Source organism: Leptonotus elevatus, chromosome 5 (assembly GCF_054856555.1).
Source record: "Leptonotus elevatus isolate MCC_2025b chromosome 5, RoL_Lele_1.0, whole genome shotgun sequence".
Classification (NCBI taxonomy): Eukaryota; Metazoa; Chordata; class Actinopteri; order Syngnathiformes; family Syngnathidae; genus Leptonotus; species Leptonotus elevatus.
This window is the reverse complement of record NC_141243.1, coordinates 8349741-8377255: the sequence shown is the minus strand read 5'-3', so window position 1 is coordinate 8377255 and position 27515 is coordinate 8349741. Positions and strand designations below refer to the sequence as shown.

General features: G+C 42.3%; 1 protein-coding gene across 2 annotated transcripts; it reads right to left on the bottom strand.

Annotated features, from left to right (window-relative positions):
* Nucleotides 1-23: 23 nt before the first annotated feature.
* On the bottom strand, nt 24-27242 carry cltcl1 (clathrin, heavy chain-like 1). 2 transcript variants are annotated; one of them, XM_086075462.1, is made up of 32 exons: nt 26772-27242; nt 18011-18218; nt 15166-15434; nt 14286-14447; nt 14075-14188; nt 13820-13993; nt 13535-13732; nt 13215-13415; nt 12947-13099; nt 12683-12805; nt 11750-11887; nt 11505-11669; nt 11199-11379; nt 10943-11106; nt 10721-10846; nt 10286-10428; nt 9847-10081; nt 9582-9704; nt 9339-9484; nt 9059-9242; nt 8465-8657; nt 8237-8394; nt 7512-7676; nt 7110-7385; nt 5651-5800; nt 5440-5571; nt 5234-5344; nt 4342-4512; nt 4000-4221; nt 3317-3343; nt 1612-1687; nt 24-1153 (listed from the first exon to the last, which is right to left on the bottom strand). In XM_086075462.1, exons 1-32 carry the CDS (start codon nt 26811-26813, stop codon nt 1029-1031), a joined length of 5055 nt encoding a protein of 1684 aa, XP_085931588.1. In that variant the 5' UTR covers nt 26814-27242; the 3' UTR covers nt 24-1028. The 2 variants fall into 2 exon arrangements, with proteins under 2 accessions (XP_085931588.1, XP_085931589.1); XM_086075463.1 differs by lacking the exon at nt 3317-3343 and having other exon boundaries at nt 26772-27240.
* Nucleotides 27243-27515: the final 273 nt, after the last annotated feature.

The window sequence follows — 27515 nt, the reverse complement described above, 5'->3', positions numbered from 1 at the left end:
GGGCGTAAAGAAAACCACCAAACTAGCCACAAAAGCATTTAATAACGGCTGTTTTTTTTTTTTTTGCATTTTGTCTCATTTCTTACAAAAATCATTATGCTTTTCAGACTACAATGACACACTATAGACAATACATATGATGTTTCATAATATTCTTTGATTAGTTTAGTATTTCAATAATCTTAATTTATACATTGCTTTCAGTACAATGATTTTTGTTGACCCAACTGGCACCAGGACACCAGCAAATGTTTCTCCTTCTCCTCCGTTCGTCCCCAAATGTTCTGTTAATCACTTGAAACAGTTCCATTGGACATATTATTAATACTTGATATACTTGAGTGAAAGATGAAAATTGTGCTCCTGCTTGCAGCATTATAGTTTGGCAGCACATGCACAGACTGCAGCACATAGCATTTATTTTTTCTGTAAAACTATTTCATCTCTGGTTTTTTTTTTTTTTACTCATCATTGCGGAAAAGTCAACGGTTCAGGATACAGACCATTGCATCCCGGGAAAAGGATTTGCAGCTGAGAGAGTGGAAATGTTTTTTGAGTGTCTCGTGGTTGTGTGACGCGCCTCGAAGGCTTTGAGACTGACAACATTGTGTGTGAAGAGGAAAGAAAGCGATTGCACGGTAACAGTCTCTCGACCCAGAGCGTCATGGGATTCAGCGCGAACAAACGGAGCCCCCCCCCCCCCGGCTGCATATGTAAGGCTTTGGGGGAAGTGGCGAGGCCCCCTCCGCTCCGCAGAATAAAACCAAGAGAGGACTTGAGATCTGCACGTAACGGCAACGGGTGAGATCACGTTCTGCAGTCAGTTCAGTGCACTGTGATATCCAGATGGGGAACGGAAATGGGTGGGAGGGGGGGCTGATACCGAGGGGGTTATTGCGGTTGCGGTGAAGTAGCGTGGCGCCTGGTTGCAGGTGAGGTTCGAGTTCAGAGACCCAGCGCAGCTCGGTTCAGTGAGGGTGAGCTCCCGGAGTGTGCGCGACGGGAAGAGACGAGGACGGCTCGATCCTCTACATGGGGTAGCCGTAGGTGGGCTGAGCGGGGTAGCCTGCGGCGTTGGCGGGGTAACTATAGCCTGGATACCCCGGCTGGGGGGTTACTGGAGCGGGAGAGCCGGTCAGCATCAACTGCTGGCCTGGACACACAAACACACGTATTCAAAGTTTGAGAGCATTTTCCCGTTTCAATCACAAGTACCTTGCAGGTCAACATTTTCTGCATCATGACTTAATGCGTTTGATTTAGGACATGGCGAGCGTCAATCTCCTTCATTTACGGAATACGCTCAAAATATTGGCTTACTGTTTGTGCCTATTCGCTAGGGGCGGGAATCTTTGAATGTGTCACGGTTCGATTCCGAACCACACTGCCCCTCAGTGGCCAAACCGGGTACAACATGAACAGCGCGCCAAATAAAGGCACACACAGACAACAGCAAGAAAGTATAAAATAATTTAAATAAAATCGATTTTTGGACATTTAAAATCGATTCTGAATCGTACTAAATGAGAATCGATTTTTGGGCACACCCCTACTATTCACAAGTTGCAAGCATCAACTCAGCTAGCAGTGTTGACAAACTGATCCACTTACCAAACACCATCTGCTGAGGCTCCGTCACTTCCTCTTCAGTTTGCCTCTCACTCTCAGCTGTCTCCAGTTTGTCCACCTGAGGGCACCGCAGAACAGTATTCAGCTTGGAACCATGTACATATATATAAACATATGAAAAGTAAATAATTTGTTCAAATTGCACAGGATTCAGTGTAACTGCGCTGCAAACTCCATCCACAATTGTAAACGTATCGTCTTAAGTAATATTATTACACTTACAACCAATTCCAAGCATTTTTTATAGCCTTTGTGGAGACAACATTTTTGTCTGCCTCCAATTAATTGCACTGACATGTAATCAAATTAATATAAAATAGCAATATAATCAAAAATATATAGGAACATCAAACATTTGGAGTTAGTGTTTAAACCGGCACACAGTTTATCATTGTTTTAACCTGGAGTTAGAAACAGGGAAACTTAAGGATGCGTCACACATCTGCCATGAGGGCAAACCCTGGCTCTCAAAAAAACATCAGCCTCATTATTTCCCATCTGAGAGGGATTATTACACACACAGCATCATGGTAGAGAAGTTAGAGAGGTGAGGGGTAACAGGCTAATCCTGAAAAGATGGACAACGGTGCGAAGGCTTCAGTTCCAAACATCAAGACAAAAAAACGATACAACGCAAAATAATTTGTAGCATCGGCATCTATAGACTGTGACGTGCTGATATAGGATGTCTTATTGATCTGAGTGGGCCATCATACTGATTGATTAAATCTCCTACAAAGTCAATCGTGGTAAAAATGTATTAAATGGACAAGCATTTTAAAGTAACATTCTTATTAAGAATGTGATCAGCTGATACTGATAGCAATATCGTAAAAAGCTTTAGATATTGTATGCACCAATACCACATCACCAGCCTGCCTTGTAACGATATCCAAACATCACGATACGATAATTATCACGATATTGTGGGGAGGTTGGGGATAAAAATAAAAATAAACTCACAATACTATGTAAAAACTCATGATATTGCCAAGAAAAAAATGAAAATTGTTTCTGGCATGACATAGGTGGCAGAGATAATCACCGCGGTGGCCAAAACATTCCTAATTAAAATTAAACTGCACTAATATACTAACCACCAGAGGGTGCTGGAACTACACAAATGGAATACAGCCTCACCTTTTTAACAGACGTGCTACTTTTAATATCGTGACATGACGGCGACGATATTGTGGCAATTTCAATATCGCGATATCGCAGTTATCGTTACATCCCTACATCTAACACAGTTAACCTTTTGTGGTGGCTGAAGTGAGGTCAAGATTTGCTGACACATGTTCACTTAAACAACACTGGTCGCTTTTCAGCAACAATATGATTACAGTATATGGCTAGCTAAATTCCGAGACCACCCATAACCGGTTCTATGTATCCTCTCCATCCATCTTCTGTAGCGCATGTCAAAGGCGAGCTTGAGCCTATCGCAGCTGACTTCGGCCCAGCCCGGACTCGTAGTCTCTCTCCTATACCAGTAATTGGAAAATCTGCTATTTTGTTGTTGAAGCGGAACAAAAGCCAACACACTTACTATCGCGGCTAGTTATGCCTTAGTCGGTCTACAGTCCATGCTATGTTACTACATCAGAGACGTAGGGGTTTAAATAGCGGTTACAACAACAGCACACACAACACGTTAGAGAAATATAAAAAAAAGGGGGCCAGAGACCGTCACCTTGGCAGCAAATTCATCAACCTGGAAAAAAGAAACCCAAAGAGATGACCTCAAGTGACCGCATGGGTCTACAATTTGGAACTTGACTTTCGGAGGGAGTTCAATTTTACTCAACTACCTCAACTTATGACTTTTTCGCTCTGTCGATTTTCTTTCTTGGGTTGCAAGTAAAAATGTTAGTTACGAGTGCTCGACGCTGGCAGTGATCTTTTCTACTTAAAAACCTTTAAACAACTTATATTTGAACATAAAGTAGTAAAACAAGCAGTCAATGTCACAATACTCACAGGCAAACCGGTTTTATAGTCGGTGAATAGCAGCTAATTGTGACTACTGAGTCGCCTAGTGGTGAAATTCTTCACTCATGTCTGTGTTATACTGCCCCCCAGTGGACAAAGTGCAAATGCCCGAAGGAGTACAATGTGGAGCTGGAATTAAATGATTCAAGATCGAAGTGTTTTCAGTTAAGGAGCATGGTCAAATATATTCCCATCGAATGTCTGATTTAAGCACAGATTTGGTTAATACCTACAATTAACTTAACGTTACTTGAAATTCTTCTGAGAAAAACAAAGCCATTAAGCGCAAATTACAGTAAAAAGGAAATAAAACAGACACAATAGACAAGCTCTTGCGTACATTTAAGACTTCTTCAAACACTTGAACTGAGCACAAACCTTTGTGAGGTACTCCCTCATGACCTGGACGAAGTACGGCATGGCAAAATCCACAATGTTGTGCCTCCAGGCCAGCTCCAGCACAACGTCGGGGTGTAGCAGGTCATAGGAGGCGAAGAGGCAGGCGGCAAAGCACTCCTTCTTGCCCTCCTCGAGGAACCACTGCAGCAAGGTCTCCGCGAGCTCAGCATCCTTCGACTCGGCAGCGAACAGCATTGCATCCTGGGAAAGATGGATGAGCGATTTAGTTACTCCTGGCGGCGCGACGATTAAAAAAAAAAAAAAGACATTTGGGCTGGCAATGAGGCAACACTATTACATCCCCCTCCCTTATCTTCTCACCTTGTAGAGTTTGTCCTTCTTGCAGAGCTCCACGCTCTGTCTCCAGCGGTTGTTGCCCTTATACAGATAAGCAGCGATGCGTCGAAATTCAATCAGCTGGTGTTTTTCCAACCTCTGGGCGAGGCCGATGGTGTCAAAATTGTCATAGGCGTCAATGGATGCTCTGAGGCCCTGTAAAAAAAAATATGGGGGGAAAAAAAAAATTGTTGTAACTGCTCATCACTTAGTGTACTCTGACAATGAGAGCCACTGCCACCTACTGTAGTGGATGTGAAATTACATTTTATTCTAGTATTTAAAAAAATGTCATAGGCATCAATGGATGCTCTGAGGCCCTGTAAAAAAAAAAAGGGGGGAGAAAAAAAATTGTTGTAACTACTCATCACTTAGTGTACTCTGACAATGAGAGCGCCACTGCCACCTACTGTAGTGGATGTGAAATTACATTTTATTCTAGTATTTTAAAAAAAAGTGCTGGATTTCACTTTCCTTTCTTTGGTCCTTCCTCGGGTCTCCTGACGGCCTCACGGCTCTGAAGGGTTCGGTGAACGGTATGGGATTTTTTAATAGGTTTTAGGTGAAGTAATGAATACACACTCACACGCACCCACATACAAAATAAAAAAATATATATATATAAAAATAAAAATAAAAGAGCAATGATGATGACATGTCAAATCGGTAAAATTACCGAAAAACAATACGGTATCTCCAGAAAAAAAGAAATCCTTGGGGGAGTCACACGCAAAGTTGACAATGAAGTCTTACGCCTTATGATCATCGTAACCCGAGTATGTTGTATGCATTGTGTATCATGGCTGTTTAGCTTTTAGTGTACTTTGTACATTGTGAAATAAAATGCAACCATTTGTAGAAAGCAAAAGACAGAGACCTGGTAGTCCTCCTCCTCTGTCAGCAGGTTATTGAGGGCTTCATTAACAGACTTGTTGTTATGATTCTGGACAGACCTCAGGTACGGCTTGACGAGCTTCAGCTGGTTCACCTTGTTGGGAGGAGGGGGGGGTGACAAAGAGAAAAAAAAAACATTGCAACAACCAAGAATTTTTGAAAGAAAATCGAATGATTCTTGCTAATTACCTTGGTGAAAAAGTTGACAGCTCGATTGTGATCCAAGCGTGGCGACAGAATAGTCAGCAGGTCGTTGAGTAGAAGAGGTTTGTAATCCAGGTAGAAAGAAAGCGATTTATAGTACAACTCAACGTTGGCCACCTAAAAAGACACAAGGATTGTTAACTCACGAGTCGAGACCCCAAAAAAAAAAACGTAGCCACGCCACAGCAAAGTTGACCTTTGCAATAATGTCTTTGAAAAGTCCTTCTTTCCACGCGTCGGTCGGATGAGACATCATTGTGAGCACCGAGTTGTCGTACTCTTCGTATTTATCGTAAAGGAAAACCAGCTCGCCCCATAAGTGGGACTGCTCTGCTGCGCGCAGAACCTGGTGAGAGATGCAAAAAAAACAGATTTACGTCACAATCAGAATGAGATATTTTTGAGTTTATAGATGAGAGAATACTGACGGAGAATAGCCACAGATCAGGTACACGTGGAAAATCTTACAGCGGCGGGCAAACTTTTGTGCTCAAAGGCCACATTTGATATTTTTCTTGAGCCACATTTGATTTTTGAACATTAACAGATGTAGATAAAAAAAAATAGTTTATGTACAGATTATTTAGTTTTATCTACAGATCTTTGTTTCAGCTGTGGTTTAGTTTTGTAAATTAAATTGAACTCAAAATATTTTCTTTTCTTATTTACAATAAATTATTTTATTGAAATAAATAAATCAACCAATAAAATCATTTTTAATTAGCTAATCTTATAATAAAAATAGCTAAATTAACATTGCAACATTTATTATAGGACTCTTGATAATGTAAATGTATCATTTGCTCACACCCTTTTCCACCGGACCGGTTCAACACCGAAGCAGCATTTTTTGTCCCCAGGACTTTTTAGAACCTCCCCTTTTGCCGGTCGTCTGGAGCCGAGCGGGGCCTTGTCGTCACTTGTAATCTGATTGGCCGACATCAACGCTGCAAGCAATGCCGCCCATTTCCTGGTTTTATGCGAGAGAGGCAGCGGCGCCCGCCGGTCTTCGCCAAAGTCATAATAATACAGTATATAGAATAAATATAATAATGTTTTACAACAACGCTGAACTATATTTACAATTTACAAGGTACTTGTGGATGGATTTGTAATGATTGTGGTTTAAAAAAAATTTTTTTAAAAAATCGGCGGCCGTGTAGGGTTCGTGCCGTGAGGTGCGGTGTGGTAGCGTGCCGTGCGGGGCTAATGGAAAAGCGGCATTATACTATAACTTGTCCGAAATTTTATTAAACTTAAATCCTCTTAATTTTTGCGCTTTTACCAGTTTTCATAAGAACAGACCTTAATCGTACCGCTGAGAGCTGTTCCTAACATTTGACCTCTTTTAAGTAGTTAGATGATTTTTTAAATTAATTTTTTTATTAATTTTTTATTTAAAAAACAAAAAAAAGTAGTTAGATGATGCCTTTTCACAGTTCAGTATTGGGCAGAGCAGTTCTCCACCACTCCACTCTAACTCCAATGATAAAACATATACAATGACACTGTTAGTGTTATTAATCCAAACCAAGCATTTTTTGTTCTTGCTCCAGCTTTTGTATCGGATGTCATTAAGCCCTGACTAACGAACCATCTGGCGAGCATCTGAGCATGCACGGCATTGGGATCCTTGTGTGCGTTGACGTTCCCACCTTTGGAATGTTGACCCTGGACCAAAAGAGCTCGAGGTGCTCTCTCATTTTCTGAGGCTTGAACTTGGAGTAGAGAATGGCGAGCTCAGTGAACATGCCCATGTGTGCCCGCTCCAGGCCCAGAGCTGCCTCCAGAAGAGCGATCAGCTCCTCAAAGTAGCCTCGGTCCTGGTAGTAGCGGATCAGGTCCTCCAGCTCGTCGGCGTGAATGACGATGTGGAGGCCGCAGATTTGCGCCAGACGGAATTCCTCGCCGTCCACGCATGAGAAACAAACCTGCCGGACAGAAAACGATGGGAAGAGAACGCGCGTCACGGTCAAACCTCACGGGATATCCTGGGAATGGCAGGCAAAAAAAAAAAAAAAAAAAAGAGCAGGCGTGCTTCTCGGCGTGCCAGTTACCTCTTTCCAAGTGCGAGTGCTGTTGGCTTTCCTAGCGCTGTCCACAGCGGCCTGGTATTCTCCCAAGTGCACTAGTGTGGATGCCAGTCGAGCAAAGTTTGACACGTTGTTGTACAAGAGCTTAGCAGCCTCGTACATTCCCTCTTCGTAACATCTATCTCCCACCTGTGGGAGACAGACAAATACGCTAGTTAGTAGGGGTGTTAGAAAAAAAAAATCGATTCGGCAATATATCGCGATATTACAGCGCGCAATTCTCGAATCGATTCAATATGCGGCCGAAAAGATTTTTAAACATCAACTTTTATGGGAATATTCAACAAAACGTCTTACTCAGGGTTAGGATTCACACATTAAGGATGGAAGAATGTTCTATTAATGGAACATTAAGCCTTAATATTTGATTTCAGTGCTGTTCAAACATGAAACTGCAACCTGTTTGCTAAATGCAGTGGCTCAGTTATAAGCCTGAATTTTCAGATAAATAAATACATGTTCATACAAATCTTACAGAGTACATGTACAAGTTTACTGATTAGTATTTTATAAATTTGAGTACAAAAAAATTAAAATAATCGCAATAATCAATTGATATAGATTCGTATCGGGATTAATCGGTATTGAATCGTAAAACGAATCGCCAGGTACTAATTCACACCCATCACTACTTATTATGGTGAATATGTATCTATGTGCAGCCATTCAAGTGTTCTTCAATTACTCACCTGTTGGATGTGAGCATTGTTGGGCCCGTTGACAAACTCCTCCAACTCAGCCAGGCGGTTTGTTTTAGCCAAAGCAAAGATCAGCTCCGTCTCCACGTAGGATTCCCGCGCTTTCTTCCGAGCCATCTGGAGGAATTTGACCAAATCTTCCCAGTTGTCTGCAAAGCAGCACAATTAATCAAATGTGTTGAAATAGCTGAAAAGTTGCACTGAAAAGCAAAGGCTTACTGTTCTTGCTGGCCGCATTGACCACCTCCATGTAGGCCGAGGGGTCCTCCGCCTTAATATACGAGTCAATCGCCTCCTTGACCAGGTCTCGATGCAGCTGTGCGCGGGCTAACTGACTCCATACCGCAGGCTCATTGCATCGCTCAGCAAACTCATACGCCCGGTCCAAGTTTCCTATATGTTCTATTAATACCTAAGAGTGATCAGGGGAGTTCGTATAACATTAATCCAAATGCATACATTTGAGGAAAGAACTATAAGAGAGTTCCATCCAATTTGTCCATGACAAAGACAACCTACAATATATTACACGGGCATTTCTGTGTAAATGAAAGAAGCAGAAGGGATTTAAGGTTCATTTGTTCAAGCAGCCATGTGACGATTCAGGTTTTTCAGTATAGATATTCTACGAGTCACAGTAACAAGACAGCAGTGAGTCTGCAGAAACGGCGCTCTCCGAATTGAATGGCGGCTCCCGAAAAAGAGACGCACAACTTTGAAGTTGAAAAGGGGATGATTACAAAATGTTTGTTTTGACATTATGAGATGATGTACAAGGGCATATTTAGCTGTAATACATTCATAGACATGCACCTGTATGGCCGACGTGTTGACATCAAACTTCTTAAAAATGGCAAAAGCCTCCTCGAAGAGCTCATTGCTGATAGCAATATTAGCAATGTCCGGGGCGTCGTAGTTGTCCAGCCGATTGACATACTCCATCACACGCGTGCGGTCCGCTTTGATGGCGGTCAAAATCAGCAGGTTTTGAAGGTTCCTGGGGAAACACACACAATAAAGGGATTACTAAAAAAAAAAAAAAAAAGATTAATGATGGTTAAATGATTCAAATTTAGCACTCAGTAATCTGAACCTATGTTCACTGAAAACAGAGTTGTCAAGCACGATCTTCTCCAGAAGTTCAATCAGCTCGTTGGGTAGGTCGGCAGTCATGAATGCTTTGACGGAGACCGACACCTCCTCTGGGTCTTGGGTCTCCGACAGCGCAGTTTGCACCACCTGGAACGAACACAACAAGTAGTACACTATAACATTACGTTAATGATAACAATAAATCAACGAACTGCACCACTTGAGGCGAGTGTGAAAATAAGACCTGATCGATGAGGGGCCTCCTGTAAGGGTTGTTCTCTTCCAACACATTGGCCCAAAGTTCCGGGTCTTTCCGTCGCACCAAATACCGAGCCTCACTTTTAAATAACGAGTTCTCATTGCAGACCTGGACAAAAAACAAACAAAAAAAAAAAACCATCAAAAGATGTATATATATATATATATATATATATATATATATATATTTGATTCAATTATATATACTTATCAAACGGATGCTCATATGGCATATCATTTGAGGTCCTCACCTTGATGAGGTCCATGTCACACTGCCCTCTCTCATAAGCCACACAGGCAAGGTGAGGGTCCCTCTTCTCACAATAGCGTCCCACCACAGCGCTGTCATAGAAGGGGTTCTCTTTAAGGAAACGTTCAGGTGTATTGTTGCTGTCGATGTAAATCTTGGCCAGAGCATTGTGCGTGGCTGGCTCCTCGCAGCCCTCGTGGATACGCGACTCCAACCACGGTAACAAGAGCTTTAATCTAGAAAGAAGGGTGGGGGGAAAAAACTCTAATAGGTGATTTTTGGATCAGTTTCCAGAAGTAAATTGTGCTGATGTACCACAAGGTGGCGGTGTTGTGAGTTTTGTCATCCATTCATTGTTGAATTGTAGGCAAAGTAACGTTTTGTTTACTACATTTTCTGGTACAGGAAAAACAAAACGGCATGGGCTGCTTATTTCGTACCTGTTTCTTTTCTCCACCTCGTCCACAAGCTCATCAGTGGAAAACTGCCCTTTGACCACAATGATCAAGTTCTTAATGACATCCTCAGCACAGTCGACATCCAACAGGCCGCCTATCACCACCGGTAATCGACTAGGGTTAACCTGAAGATCATGATAGGAGATTAGCTAACAACTCATTTATAGGAAGAAGGACAAAAATTACATTACTATTCAACTATTAACATGGTGCATTCTACAATACTTGATAATATTGTATGTTTAACATACAAGCAACTCAAATTTTGTGGTGGTAGAAGAATGAAAAAAAAATAATCCTTAGGTTTTCCTGGTGGGCTAAAATTCATTGTGCAATTCATATAATGTACAAGATTGCATCAAGACAAGGTGTACAGAGGTAATGATGGACAACAGCCTGGAAATGACAGTGACTTACTTTCTGTACATAGATTTCAATGTATTTCTGTAGAGTGTTGCGGTAGAGGTAGAGTACCAGGTCGTGGACAAAGTCAAAGCGGTCACATACAATGATGAGAGGAAGCTGGTCTGTCAACTTGGCTTCCTAGCAAGTGGGAAACATCAAGTTCCTCTGTTATTCAAAACATCCCATTTCTTACCGAGTGATAATGGAATAAGGCGATGGGAGAAGCCGTTTGACCTTAAGGAAATTCTTAACCCTCTCCGGGTCGTAACAGTTGCTTTCCCTGCAGATCCTCTCAACTTCTTTGATCTGCCCAGTCTTGCAGGCCGCCTGGATGTACTTGAAGTGAACGTCGGCCTCCTGGCTGAAATTCACAATCGAGCCGAGGAAGTAAAACAAGCCTTGAATAGAAAGAGAAGAGAAGAGGAAGTAATGACCTAGGCTGCTCCGGCTATTGAAGCCGACACACACGCGCGGTGCTTGGGACACATACCCTCGAAACTCTTGAAGGACTCAAAGAGCTCCACAAGAGCCAGAGTCCCCAGCTGCTCATGATACTTTGACGCTACCTGCACACAGAGTTGCAGGTTCTGCCTGATGTTAGCCGACAACATGGCTCTTAGACACTCCAATGAGTCATCAACCGATAAAGAGCCAAAAAAGTTCAGCAGCCACTGTGAGGAAAAAGAGGAAGGGGCGGAGGCAAGAGAAGGTTAAACAGCTGGAAAGAAGACAATTTCACATCATCATCGAAAAAGTTAACCGCAAAAAAAAGTTGATTTCCTCTCTTTAGCTGTACCTCAGGGTTGAGCAGATGCGTGTGCACCACAGCTCGCTTGATATCATAAAGGTCAGTGTAGTGCTCGAGAGCTCTCTGCAGCAGGCCCGCCTTCTCGCACAGCTGGGCGACATGCGCACGGTCGTAGTGTGTGAACATCTGGTTGCCCAGGATGGCATCTGCCACCTAAATAGAGGTTGTCGCGCACACCGGTCAGACGAACGACCAAACGGCAAAAATGGCTGCTTCTTGTGCGAATGTCGAACCTGTGGCGCGTGGATGAGGTTCATCTCGAGCAGACGTGTCTGCAAGTGTCCTTCGGCCGGGCGGTTGTTCTTCAAAGCGTCCAACAGGAAGGACGTGCACTGCTGGATCAGGCTGCCTTCCATGAACACATCCACAATCTACAATTAGCAATCACAAAAGCAAAGAGGTTAGTCAGTCACTAGGTTATGAGATAGACGCACCCGTGTCAAGTTGTCCCAGGCCGGTCTCGTAATCTTCAGATGATCGTATCGGCAAAAAAATGATTGTGTTTTATTATTCTTTTTTAAATAGGGATTGTTTCAAGGCAGCAGTGCATGGCATCTTCAAAATGGCCACACAAACTTGCACACAGATTTTTTCTTACACAGCCAACAAGCCGTAAAATACAAAAAACTAGACTAAGTTTGCCAAACACCTTGATGGCTAGCATCGACATAGATGAAAGAATGGCAGGTTAGCAAACAGTACGCGTCAATATACCTTCAAACAGAAGTCTTAAGGCTGTGAATTATTTTGTGACAAGCAACCCTGTGCCCAACTGGTTGTATTCAACAACGCAGTGTTGTCGGTAGGCTGCAGCGCGCGCGCGCACCCAACAAACTATGCAACTGCGTTGACTCATCATCATATTTTTCATTAAGACGCATTTCTAAATAACGATCTAAATGTATCCATTTTCAGAGAAGCACAAGAAATTAATTTGGGTGGAGGAGTCTGGAACGAAGCAAGGCGGTGGCGTGACTTCGTTAGTGAATTCCTGGCATTGCTGGCACATCTGGAATAACATAAAATGCAACTCCCACACTGGCTACTTCATGTGTTTGCACGCTTGTGCAAAGGGTAACTGCAGATGTGTTAACAAAAAAAAAAAAAAAAAAGAAAAAAAAAAAAAAGGCAGGACTATTTGTATGGGCGGTGAGATGACGTGTTACCTGGTTGATATTGGCCAGCGGCTCTTCATCCTGCACCAGCATCTGCGCAAATTGCAGTCCCTGGTCTGGATTGACGCGCATCACATTCCTTAGCAAAAACACCCAATCAGGGGTGTAGCCAACCTGGGGAAACGTAGCAAGTTGAGGTTCATTTTACAATTCAAATATTGTATGAAAACATGCAGTTCCACTCCCTGGTATTGAATATCATTGGGCGCGGTGAACCTAATGAAATAACAGAACATGCAGGCGGTCGATGATTACTTTTTTGGCATACAGGACAATCTTCTGGAACTGGCCAGTCTCCGCAAAGCACTGAATGACCTTGTTGGGGACGTTAGCTCTGAGGTACACACTCAGAGCGAGGGTCGGGTCAGAAGCCTTCACCAGATCCCCCAGCTCTTCTGAGCACTCCAGCTACAATGCAGACATTTTGGAGTCAAATCAGGTCACTACGAACAACTATGACATCTTCAGTTGTCGCTACAAAAATTTCACATTTATGACAACCCTTAAACAAGTCAAATCTCACCTTGTCCTCCTTCAGCCACTTCTCCAGCAGCTGCTTGCGGCCCTGCTGCAGGACGGGCCTGCACAGCTCCAAGGATTCAAATTTGTTGAGCTGACCCTGGTCCAACAGAATACCAAAGTACTGCAACAGCGGAGATGCCTGACCCGGTTGGGCAGGGACACTCTGAAACTTACGGATGGTCTCGGCGGTCCGCAAGACACCCTGAGTGGGGCGGAGAAGAATCGGGGAAGACGGTAAGAGGGAAAAAAAGAAACTTCACTGTAAACATGGATTTTAAACCTAAAGATTTAGTGTTTTGAGTACTCCACAAATAGACCAACCTTGGGTGCTGACGCAGCAACCTTTGCCGCCTCTGAATAACTTCCCTGGGCAAACAGTGTGTTGAACTTCCTGGCGAAAAGCTCCTCAGCACCAGCTAGGTTGGACCTGACCGCCATCCTTAAGGCCAGGTCTGGATTCTGGAGGACATTGGTCGCGTAGTTGACTATGTTTTCTTCTTCAACGCATACTGATAAGACCTAAAAAGAAAGGAAAGAAACACAACAAACGTCAGCAGCATGACCAAATGTGTTTTCTGAGCGTTTGGCATGCATCCCCCTCCTCACCTGTCCCTTTTTGTTGACGCCGATGATTCCCGAGCTGGCTTCATGAGGCGACGTGACAAAGATGGTCTCAGCACTGATTCTGTTCATGAAGATGCACACTCCGGACTCCAGGTCGTACAGGTGAATGTAACCGTACTTGGTGATTAAATATATGACGCCGTGCTTACTTCCGATCTGTGGGGGGAAAAAACAAATTGGATGACCACCGGACAGTCTCAGGCCACGCCCCGTGAATTGCAGGGGTCCTTGACATACCTGCATAGCTACAGGAAAGTCTGTCTGGGCCTCTGGAGGGAAAAACACATCCACTGCTTTCTTTGCAAATGGCTGGTTTCCTGCAGCTGGCTGACCCACTTCAATGATGTGCAGCTGGAGGAATATACAACATACCGCAATGGTGCAAAAAATTCAGTAAAGAAAATGCGTCACGCGTTCACTCCTTTGCGCAATGTTCAGAGGTCCGTACCTTCCCACCCGCCTGTGAGCGCACAGCAAAGCAAAAGAGGGTGGATGGATTGGCGTTCCCCTCCACTTTGAACTCGGCGAACGCAGCAGCGTGGCCTTCTATTGGCTGGGACACTTTTCTCTCCACGGAATACAGCTGCATTGCCCCAACTACACGGTTTTGCTGCAACAAAGCAGATTAAAAAAAAAAAAAAAAAAAAAACATCAAGCAAATCTGGAAAATTGCTGAATATCCTCTTTCAGCTCATTCAAATTAAATTACAAGGGTGCCTTGATTTATAAGTGGAATTTGTTCTGTGACCATGCTTGTAACCCAAAACACACTCTCAAATAATCTTGTTCTTTACACATTAAAATGAACAGTAATAGCCTTTCAGTCCCCAAAATTAATTGCTATTAGATCTTTGCAAGTCGTTCAGCTCTAGTCACAACTGACTAAGCTGCAGTAACAGTTTGGGATTTTAATTTTTATTTTTTGCAGAGATAAAGAATGCCTGCTAGTTTTAGTGTATTGTCTGTCTACATGTGTAGCTGCAACGTTTGTGTTCAAATATCCTTTGCTTAAAAAGGTAATAACAGCTTGAAATTGATGCTGGTTTCGTTTTGCATTTGTGTGTTAGCATTAAGCTAGCAGACTTTCATATGAGGCAAAATGATGTGGTTGTCTTAAATACACGCTATGTTTAGTTTGACAATCAACGTCAACTTGGATTGGCAATCAACAGCTTGAAGCAAGCACTTGGCTTCTTTTTCTGAATAAAAACTCAAACTCATGTCAAGTAAATTCAGTATGGGCCATGAACACATGTTAAGGCATCCCAGATTGCACAAGCATTGCACTTCCTGTAAAATGACACGGCCATAAATAAATACGTTTGTACCTGTGCAGAAATCCCGATCAGCAGCAGCCACTTCTGTTGTTCGTCAGTTCTGTAGTTAATGATCTGACATCCTGCCAGACTGGCATGTCGATCGAAGACTTTGATCGGTTGGGAATCCCCTTCCATGCTCCAGTGATAGACGGCAGTGTCTGTCGCCAAGGCAACGGTATTTACCGATATCCACTTCCAGAACATGACCTCTTCCGTCATTGAGTGAGCCTTCATCTTGCTTTTCATCTCGATGTTAAAGATCTGCAGCGTCTTTGCAGCTGAGGGGAGGGACAGCAAAGGACGTCAATATCTGGGCCGCAGTCCCCCCAAAAAAAAAAGAAAAAAAAAAGTGTCCCATTTGTTTGTACTCTACGCATGATTATATTTTCAAATATTTAACGCAGCAATTAGCATAACAATATAATTACAGTTTTATCAACAGGAATGCTTTTTATGTGAGGGTTTGAAAGTTTAAAGTCATCAAAAGCAAAAAACTGAAAGCAAGTAACATGCATAGTTACTATTACTGTTGCATTTTTTTGTACCGTATATACTTTATGCACTACATAAGATTATGGGGTTATATACTGTTTGCATCAGTAGGTTTGTGAAATGTGACTGACTGTGCTTTAATTATGTGTCCCTCACTGTCTCCTATTGTTAAGGAGACATTCTAAAATGTGTTTGTCCTTTTGACTGTGTGACCTTCACTACTTCTATTGTCAACTGCTGTTGCTCTGGTGAGTCAAAAACAAAATGTACACTACTGTGGGTAATAAAGAGCTGCTGCGATGAATGGCGCCACTGATGGTGTAGCGGTTTGTTTGCCTGACTTCCTTGTAGGAAAATGTTTTTTTTTTTTTTGCAATTGAAGTCACCCAGAATATGTACTGTAGCTCCTACGCAAAACAATGACCGCCATAAGCGGTATAGAATGCGCATTGTTGGATGGAATTTTAAGTTTGCAGACGTGCTGAAAATGTTGTCGTCCTGAAGACTCTGTTAATCAACAAGTCAACAATCAATCAACAGGATTCCTAACAATCAAGTTGCTATTTTTGCGACTTTCGGTGCGTCCCATCAGGGGTTGCCGTGGCAAAACATTCAATTATTATTTCTTTAATTATAAAAATATAATTGTTCAATCTATCTCTGCTAGCGACATGTCATGATATATTTGATATAGCAAACAAATGCTCTTCCGTTCAATGGCAGAAGCAATCAAATCGGTGGACCACCTGTTGCCTTTCATACAAAAAAAACAAGTGATGGCTTTCTGCAAGTATATCAGTTTTGATTAAGTCAGTTTGTGACTAAAATGAGACAAAATTATCATGACTCCAGTACAGCTATTCATATTTTTTGTAAGATTTTCTAATGCTTAATGGATACCTTGAGGAAACACGCCTATAGACAAGTGGATCTTAAACTTTGTATACAAAGTACCACCTAAAAAAAAATACTTTGCTCTCCCAGACCCAACATTAAAATATACTACTAGTGCAGTGGGCCCAGTAGTTGATAAAAAAATTTTTTTTTTAAATTATATTTCACATTATAGTAGTTAGTCCCAGTACCATTATGCGTAGTTTGAAAATTAACATTGTGCAGTGCTTTAATACTATTAGTACTATTAGTATATACTTACTAATGAAGGTAAAAAAAAAAAAGTGTTTAAAGTTTAAATGCAAATGGTTTGTCGTTTGTACTAAAAAGAAATACAACTGAACTTTATGTTTCGCGTACCACTAGAGGGAGCCCATGCACTACTAGTGGTACTATTACCACACTTTGCGAAGCACTGCTGTAGATGAGCAAGGAAATGTAATCAAATACCCATTCCTACTCAAAATCAATATGATTCTTGCCTTCGAGTGGCAAATTGTCCAAATTTAAAGAAAGGTGAATAATGTATAGATTTGCAGGGTTACAAATGAATCCTATTCAGGTATTATAGTTATGAATATGAGCTAAACGTGATGCCTTGAGATATGTCCTTTAAAATGAAAAACACAGACCACTCAGGTGAGGTCATGTATAGAAGAGTTGTGGCAATGCGCCAAGTCTTTTGCTTGCGTAATATATCTGACAATGCATACCGCACGTTCACTCGAGTAGCACGCACCAGGTCATGCTATCACAAGTCAGAGATTAGTGGCAGCAGGTTAAGTTGAGGCAATGTACAGCCTGCGTGTGTGTGTGCGTGCGTGCGTGCGTGCGTCTTTCCTAAACAGTTGTCTGCCTTCTGATTGATTGGAAGCCAAAATAGCTCTGTGAACTCGAGAAAGGTATTTTGGAAGCTTTTATGAGACAGCCACGCCTACTGTATCATCACAACAGAGCGTCGGGCGGGCGGGGCAGACGGATCGCAACTCACCGTCTGAGAAATGACAGAAAGCCAGGGAGAGAAAGCAAAACAAAAAGTCAGTCAGATAAGAAAGAGCAGAGCCAAACAGATGAAAGGAAGAGGGTAAACAAGAACACATTATGCCCAGAGAGAGAGAGAAGCATTACAGGCGAATCATTCCCGATTAGTGCTTGTGCTTGCGCTCTGTGTGGCACACAATCAATTTGCACAATCGGCCTACAGAACCGAGTGCACTCAGCGTCAATCTTGATTTACTTTCTGACATTAAAACATTAGTCATGGCATGACTGTGACATTCCCACATCAAGACCCGCAGATTAGTCTGTTCAAGCTCAAGTTCAATTCAATTCAATATTGTGAGTAACATGCAGAAATCATGAGTCTGAAACTTTAAAAAAAACAATATTGTTCTTGGAATAAAGCCACGTCGCCTATGTTTTTTCTCAATATGTTGCATCGAATGGGAAACTAAAAGGTTACGCTCACCTTTCAGGGCGATGACTTTGCTGGTGGGGTTCATGATGGCGCTGTCAGCGGAGATGGGTCGCCTGATTGGGTTGGTGGGGTCGGACAGGTCCACGATGACCACCTGGTTCTGCTCGCCCACTTTTTCCCTGATGCAGATGAACTTGTCCGACTCCATGGTCAGATAGCTGAACCCAATGTTGGCTGGGTTCACACCCAGGTTCTGCAACTAAAGGAGAAAAGCATCAGTGAATGTGGTGGTGCCTTAAGTGCAAACTACACAATGTGGCTGAACCAGACCTTAACATTTGAAGATGACAGTTGATAACTCACATCGGCATGTCCTCTATGGACGCCATGCAATGTTAAACGACAAACTTGCATAGGCTATTGAGGCTGTACATATAGTACACTTTCCTTTTTTCACCTTTAGTAAGCCATAAAAAGATAGGAGTAGCAGTCAAGGACGAAGTGGTTTGCTACAGAAAGACGACTTGGGTGAGAATAATAAAAACAAATGTCAAAAGAGAGACTCATTCATTCACAGATAAATATGAAATCGTTTTCCCCACATGCTTTGTGGAAAATGTATATTTAACTCATTCACTGCCGTTAATGGCTGTAGACGTCAACAATTCATTTGAACTATTTCTATGAGTTAAACTTTATTTTTCACTTTTGTCAACAAGAGTATGAAAACCTAGAAGAAAATTATTGTACATTTAGAACAGATATAAAATGTGTGATTAATCGTGAGTTAACTAGTGAAGTCATGCGATTAATTACAAATTTTAATCACCTGACGCCCTAATTTTTAAAAATGTAACCGCCTGAAGCCCCTAATTTTTAACTCATTCACTGCCATTGACGCCTATAAATGCCAAAAAATCTTTTAAACTATTTTTATTAGTTGAAATTTGTTTTCCCCACTTTTGTTAACAAGTATGAAAACCTAGAATTTTTTTATTGTACATTTAGAACAGATATAACGTATGTGATTAATCGTGAGTTAACTATTGAAGTCATGCGATTAATTACAATTAAAAAAATTAATCGTCTGACGCCCCTAATTTTTAATAATTTTTTCTTCTTTTTTTTTTAATTAGCGGCATCAGGCGATTCATTATTTTTTTATTTTAATTAATCACATGACTTCACTAGTTAACTCAAGATTAATCAAAAATTTTATATCTGTTCTAAATGTACAATACATTTTCTAGGTTTACATACATACAAAAATATGAAACAAAGAAATAGTTCAAACTAATTTTTGACGTCGATAGTCGTCAATGGCAGTGAATGAGTTAATGTTTATCAGCGTTTTATGAAGAATGTACTTTATTTATTTGATCCCCAATGCATTTCAATGGGCGAAAATTATACACGGATTTTCATTATTCACAAAATGGCATTGGTACATGTAAAGAAATGCTAAATTGTTCCAATGACAGTTTTATGGTAGGAAAAAGGAAACTCATTTTTAATCATGTAGCCTTATCTAGGGTTTAATAGGGCCTAGAAGAAAACTAACTATGAGCTGTTAATGTTGTTCAACTACAAAAATACCTTTTTTTTAAGTTACTCTAAAGCAAAACCAAGACACAATCTACCAACGACTCAAAGGAAATACAGTAAATCCGTTTTATAGAAACATTCCCAACAAGTTGTTTGTTGTGCAGCAATGATGTGTAGCATTACATGAATCCATTGAACAATAGAGTCATAATTAACAGTTTGTTGCCTACAATAAAACTCTTTTCACAGCAGCTATAAAAATAATTGACAGAACAATACCAAATAATTGATTCATATGCAAACACACAATTTAATCTGGAACTTCCTGAAGGTGCCCTATTGTTGACACAAAAACTCCTATCAAAAGGAGACTCTCCATATTTAGGAAGTATATCGTCACAAACTACACAAGGACTTTCCCCGCTATAGATTTTTTAAGTGCCATCAGCTCATGTAATTCATTCAAAATTGTCATCTCCATGTACTGTATTTTTGATTGTACACAGTTCGACCAACTGTGGATTCTCTCCTTCTCATGACCAACTGGCGACATTATGCAGTCCGAGGCAAGCGGAGAGGAATCCACATGACAAAGACTGCGCTGTCTCGCAACTGGCCGGTTGAGTGAGCCAAAACAAGGCAGACAGACACATTTAAAAGTGGAGGGAATCTGCATGGTTGACGTGACAAGTTCCAACATTTTCCTTTCCTTGACACCAGGTGAGAATTAAACACGAAACGCAGTACACGAAGCAAGTTGCATCTTTATCGACATAAAAAAGGATAAAAACTGTAGTTGAAAATTTGTGTTGGATAACGAGCGAAGTACGCCTGGCCACGCCAGCGTCTGCTGGCCTCAAGGTGAAATGAGCGACAGAGAGAAGGAGACTCTTACTACCGATGCGTCCATATAAAGACTTCCTGATTCTTCACCACCCCGCACTAATATTCTTATACCTCTGAAGAAAACAAAATCAATAAAAATACATTTTAAAAAAACATCACAATTCTACTGACAAGCATGCCCAACCCATTTCCAAATGGAAACAATAATAGTGACCTTTTCTGTAACTAAAAAATAAATAAAAAGTCGGGTGAAACCTTCATCAGAATGCTTTAAAAAAAAAAAATCCACCATATCACTGAGGCCAACTTCATTGTGCAACATGAGGGAGTACAAGTGATAAGCTCCTTGAAAAGCCCAGGAGAAGACCTGAGGGAGGATTACAGCCATATGCTGCATCTCCCGTGGCGTGCCAAAACTATCTGCGGGTGGAGGAGCGAGGCAATAAGGATAGCAGATGACAAGAACGGTATGAGGTTCCCAGCCCAGTTATCTTGCAAGGAGTGATGGGATGGACACCACTGAGAAGAAAGGAAGCTGGAGTGGTAAATTCCAGTAAGAACAGATTTTTTTGTCAACCAAACGGTTTAGGGTGGAGTGAGTGACTCAGCATAACAAAACACCTCCCGCCACCCCTCCACGTCCTCCTTCTTCCAGACCAGAAATCACAGCTCAGCCGCAACTTCCAATCACAAGTGCCCCACAAACTACGTCTCGTGATACACCCTCACACATGCATACACATGTCGGACCTTCCCATTTCCACAGCTGCATTTACCACCTGACTCGAGAATATCAAAAACAAAGCGTACAATTTAAGGCAGGACACGACGTTGACTATCTGGTGAGTCACTGGACCGACTGGGTGGATGCGCTGCTGACGCCTCACATCAGCTGCGGAAGCTTTCGAACGCATAAGCAGATAAAAACAACACAACTGAGACAAAACAGAAAAATTATTTTATTTTTATTAATTTTTTTACAGAAGTTACAAATCCTTTACCTTACTTTAGTGGTACAGACCACAAATAGAAGTAAGTAAGTGCTTTCAGTGTTTCCCACACCATGTTAATACTTGGGCGGGCCACCCAAGTACATTTCAAGAAAACGTGTCACGACCAGATATACCGCATGTAACATTCGTTCGCCGTCACTCGCTTGTGGATCATGAGGTTAGAGGACACACAAGTAGCAGGTCTGGGAACACCCCCCCCGGAGTCCACCCACCCAAGTAGATTTAAAATCTGCGGGAAACACCGGCTTTATTTGTATAGCGCGTTTCACAGACACAAAGTGCTTTACGGTGTTAGAAACCGCACAAGTTCACACACCAGTGGTCGACTGCTGCCAGGTCCACTGGGAGCAAATCGGGGTTCAGTGTCTTGCTCAAGGGTGAGGATCGAACCCACAACCTCACGGATGGGAGCCAACCACTCTTCCGCTGAGCCATGCCACCATAGGACCGCAGCTATCAAATATTCAAATCCACTTGGAATGATAGTCTAAAGTGGGAGTACATATTTCAATTAGATAGTTCTGGCAGATACTCCTTAAAACATGGTGTTGACTACCAACATATTTCATTGGCTGTTTCGCTACACAGGTTTACACTACATGCAAGAGAACAACTGGGAGTCTCTATTAAACAGTAACCAACACCATAAAGTGGATTTACGAGACTGCGGCACTGCATTTGTTGTTTCCAGATCAATTATCACCATTTTACCAGAGTGGAAACCAAAGCCACATCATGGGTTTACTGTTCCAAAACATACAGTGGCGAACCAAACTGAACTGTAGGAATTGGTGCAAGTGTAGCTTTGGTTTTCATTGTCGTGATCGCCCTTACTTGGATTTTAAGTCGCCAATAGTTAAGAGGAAAGCTGGAAAAATTCCATTCAGTTTTAGATGAGATTCACGGCATTTCATTTTTTTTTTATTGCTTAACTGCAAGATAGGATGTGTGTGAAAAGTATTTTTGGCATTTACAGTAAGAAAATAATCTGTGTGGGATTTCATGCCTGGCGCCATTTTAAATCCCAATTAGTGCATTAATAGCTTTCCACACATTTGTGATTGAGTTAGATGACTGGACACACAGTTCATTCACAGGCGGGTCTCGTCAGACGCAAGCGTGATGAAATCAACGTTTCCTCCACATCCTGGGGAGGCGAACCCGGATACAATTTGCTGACTTCGTCTGTATATCACAGCCAAAAGGACTGACACGGCCCGCGGTTCCATCAGTGCAGATACGCCCGAGTGGTTTTAGCCGCCACAAGAGCAGCGGGTCAGTTTGGGTCTCACTCAAATTGGAGCCGGCGGACGTTTTATACTTTGCGCAGAGACAGCCAGCAGCAAAGCCACATTCAACTCAGTTGACTGTCATGTTTGCAAGTTAGCCGCCGTTCGACGGCCTCAGTGATCCATGGTCATCGCCTTATTGTACGGATCTCTCCATCCATCTTCCGTACCACTTATTCTATTAATGTTCTGACCCGGGCTGGAGCGTATCACAGTTAACTCAAGGTGAAAGGCAGACTGCACCCTGGACTTGTCGCAAGTGAACTGCTCCCACGGCAGCTAATTAAAATTCAGATATGTGAACGACGACACTCAGTGCGAGTGGTGTCAGGTGATTAAAATGTTTCATCGCAATTAATCGCACGACTTCAATAGTTAACTCACAATAACCACAAATTTATATCGGTTCTAAATGTACAATAAAATTGGCAATATTTTTTTTATATATAATAAGTTTTCATACTGCATTGGCAGGCAACTAGTTCAGCGTGTACCGCGCCTACTGCCCGAAGGCAGCTGGGATGTGACCCTTGTGAGGAATAAGCGGTCCTGAAAATGGATGTATACTCTTGTTAAACGTAAAAGTGGGAAATAAGGTTAAAATAATAGAAATATGGCAGCATCTTTTAGTCAGTGATACAGTAATCTGATAAATAATTTATAAAATTGAGTTAAAATTAAAAAGATGTACTGTACGAGTGTGATGAGGTTATTTTTCTGCCACTAGATGGCATAATTGCATTTGTAAGACGTTGCATTTTTCTTTTCATATTAAGCGCTATATAATCTTTAACATTTGTAAAATACAGCTTGACCCCAGTCTCCACAAATATATGCATTATAATTATATATAAAATGTATTACTGCTAAATTTTGACTGCTGCATTGCGACTGGAATTCCAAGGCTTTCCAAGTAAGGTCATTAATCACACGTTTAAAAGAAAATTGGGGCGTTAAAATAACTTATTTTTCTTTTTATTAACTCAAAATTAACGCACTAATTTTGGCACCCCTAATAAAAACTGTTTTTAACTTGGGGTCACCAACAAAACCAAACTCTGTTACTTTGGAGATTCACGGACGATTGTCAGTAGTTTCCCCAAACACTCTCCCCCGGGGATGAGAATCGACCTGTTGCGTGAACATAACCATAGAGTTAGACTTTTCCCTCTTTAATACAAAACACAATTAAGCAGACAACAAAGAATGATGGCGGACACAAACTATGGAGCTCCACAGTTTTGTCCAGATGAGGACCGTTCTTTCAAAGCCAATACATCTACATCTGACTGGCACCGCTCAGTGCTTCCGGGCCCGTTTTAACATCCGTGAACTCCGACCCAGACGGCAGAAATAGCAGTAAATACAAGGCCTTGAAAGAAAATGCTCAACAACTTGAGGCCCAAAGTCCCCCGGTTTGAAATTCCAAGCATTTTTCAGTCTGCTGGAGCCAACGTTGTTCACAGGGGTGTACGACTGTGCCAGAGCACGATTTCTAGGAGCTGCTTTGCCATCTCTAGCCAAGGAGAACACAAAGTTCAAAGTCAGTTGAACTAATAACCCCGAGATTGCCAGGAAGCGCAGCACCCTGCGTCATTCATGAGAAAGGAGCCCAACCAGTCATACTTTGGTGGATAAAGGATCTTGGGCTGGCAAAAGTGGGGCTGCTGGCCAGAAGAAGAGGGCGGGGAGAGAGGAGAAGGTGGGGGTTCTGTGCTTTTTCTAGTGAAAGGCCATTTCACTGCCTTCTGTTACCATAACAACAAGCTACAGACGAGGGGAGGAGGAGGAGATGGGGGGGGGGGGGGGGGGTAGTACGTCACAAAGTTTTCTGGCAGCAAGACGCCAAGCAGAGGGGCTGCTATGGGACATCATGGTAGAAATTGTTCCTCCACAGGCAAGCATATAACTGTCAGTTTGTTTCTCTTTCTGAATCCCAGACCGTTTAAAGGGGCATTTTGTGACTTTTTTTTTTTTCTGCCAAGGGAAGAACACTGAGCCTTTTCTGACTTGTGTATTCTGTTGCGGCAGTACGGAAATGAACTGCAAGACAGTATATCACTGCTAACAAAGCGACAATATGAAATAATGTGTTGTCCAAGAGTTCGGTTGTTGAGAAATGTTGTCTTCTGTTGTGACTATTTTAAATGTTATTGTATTTTCAATTTTATTGTAAATAGCACATGTAATCTAATGATAAATTGTAGACATATTGAGGCAGCACAGAATAAAAGGTGTACGATATGGTAATGGGGGGGGGGGGGGTGGCTACAGTTTGGCCTCGGCCGAGTTTCTAGTTACTTTCTGTATTAAAGCGACAGATGGCAATTAACAACCAATCGCCATATGTGAAGAGCATATAAATGCTAAACAACCCCAGGTGGTCCCAGTCAGATGATAAGGGGGGGGGGGGGGAGTGACCTTGAAACTTCACTGAGGGGACTGTTTTTCCACCACATTGTTTCATTAATACATTGTTTTCATACAAATATTTACCATAATTATGACTTGGTGAAAGACTACTGCTTTTCTGACTTTTATTTCGGATCCTTGAAGTATCAAACTTAGGACTTCACTTCTTGGAACTTCACCAGCTACATTGGGAAACATCCTTTTCGGGAAGGTTGATGTGCACAAACCCCTCAGTGCAAACCAGCAGAAAAAAAAACATTGATCAGCACAATTCCGTTGACGTGCAGGGGGGAGGCGTTGAACTAGCAAGATGAGTCATAATTCACCATTTCTAGACAAGTGGGCGAGTGTGTGTGTGTGCGCGTGCGTGCGACATGCGCTAAGAGAGCAGTACAGCACAGGCCTCTATGTCTGACCCTAACATAGACGGGTTCGAGGTTCCTGTGTGCCACGGTGGAAATGATACCTGTGAATAAAACAATGAATACATTATTTGTCTACTTGACTTACTGTTAAGATATCCAGAGAGAAGTGATCGCTTCGAGTATAGGACCTGAGGGGAATGATTTCTAAAAATCACCACCAAGCATGGTTAAGTGAAATTATGCCGCGGCCAACAAATTTTATATCAGCAGAAATTTCTCTGGCCGCTTGTTACTTTGCAGAATTCAAGCGGGCACAATAATTTAGCTCCTCAATACCATCCAGTTTCTACATCGTTTATCCTCACTGGGATCGCTAGTTAGTTAGAGCTTATCCCAGCTGCAACAACCATTCACACCTATGGACAATTCAGAAATCTTCAATTACCCTTAGAAACATATTTTGGGATTGTGGAAACTGTGAGAAATCAGCAAACTCCACATAGGCAAGATTCTCGCCCTGAACCTCAGAACTGAGACTGAGAGGCAGTTGCAAATGAATTTGGCAATTCAAATCGCTGTCCTATGATAAGACAAGTGATTCTTTAAGTGAGGTACCACTACTGGTAAGCAAACCAATCACTGCCCAGGAACAGCTGAGTTGTATTTCACTTATGAAGTCAATACATTTGCATGTAATCTTTAAGAAGATTAGTTTGGGAAAAAACATTTAGGTCCAATTGTTATATAACTTTTGCGTGCAATACTTTTGAGTCATTTAAGCATTTTTTAAATTAGTTTTCTATATTTTACATAAAACGAACACTTTTTTTTTTTTTTTTTTACCATATGAATCAAACAAAGGTCTTTTTTTAATAAGTTCCAGGGCTAGTAAGGATGCTGCTGCAGGGCATGACAATATGCAAACTGCACAGCGCTTTCGAACCATTCAGTCTCAGTTACAAAAGAGACCAGCTGAGCCTTGGCTGGTTTCACTGCAATGTAAAGTGTCAAAACACCGCAAGTGACTGCACTGACGGAGACGCTTGCCGTTCACATGGCAGTTGCCTTTTGTGTGTGTGTGTATTTATCAGCAGGTAAAATGACTACACGCACAGTGCACAGTGTTCAATTTCTCCAAGTCATCCTTTGGCTAATCCAGGCCTGTGGCTATATTGAGCAACAGCCCGCAGCTCTGCTTTCACATTCCCATTTAAATGCGACATGTGCCGCCTGTGTGCGGACACAAGGGCGAGGAACTGCGCCAAAGAGGAGGTGTGTGTGTGTGTGTGTGTGTGTGTGAGGGGGGGGAATGATTCGTTTTTATGCAGCGTTTTTGCCTTACCTGCAGATGTTCCTGGAATCGTATGGGCAGTATCTGGGCCATTATTTCGAGACGCTTCTCCGCCAAAAGGCTCCTCGTAGAAAGGAAAAGGGAAAGGGGGGCAGCCAGGAAGGATTTGGAGGTGCTCCTTTTAAGTGTCCGCTCCCAACGTCCCCTCGAAAGTGGAATATATGAGAGACGTTCGAATCTCACTCTCCCACGGCGACTGCTACTCCCATTCAGAGCCCCCCCAAAAATCAGTCGTGAAACCGGCCGCACCTACGCCGAGAAAACTAGTGCACGTTAACGATCAAGACTCGCGTGTAACCGTGCCATCGCGTGTCCCCGGAATAAACACACGCGTGAGGCGAAGTCCAAAAATGAAAGTCCACGTCGAGGCAGTCTAAGAAGTGAGACGAGTGAGCCCTTGAAGGGGTTTTTCTCACGGCTGTCATCGCTAGAAGGTCAGATGTGTAGTGTGCGTGTGTGTGTACCCCTCCGCCGAAGACCTCCTCCGTTTACTCCTCAGCCCAACGTTTCCAACTTTGAAATCACCAGCCAGCCCACAATTATATTACACATAAACGAATTCACAAACACGCGTTTTGCAGCCATTCTACATTTTCACTGCGTATTAAATAGGGAGTGCCCAACCTGATCCCATTGCGGAACAGAGGTGCCCAAGTCCGCTACTTGAGATGTCTCCCTCCTCCAACGCACCTGAGTCAACTGATAAGCTCATAAGTAAGCTTTGCGGGAGCATAA

Bases quoted from the DNA above. Each gene is read 5' to 3' on its own strand.
- cltcl1 (XM_086075462.1), bottom strand. From the start codon at position 26,813: ATGGCCCAGATACTGCCCATACGATTCCAGGAACATCTGCAG. The intron at 9,243-9,338 runs GTTCAGATTACT...GTGTTTCCCCAG, and splicing joins TCTGTTTTCAGTGAACATAG to GAACCTTCAAAACCTGCTGA. The intron at 7,386-7,511 runs GTAACTGGCACG...TCTGTCCGGCAG, and splicing joins GCACTCGCACTTGGAAAGAG to GTTTGTTTCTCATGCGTGGA.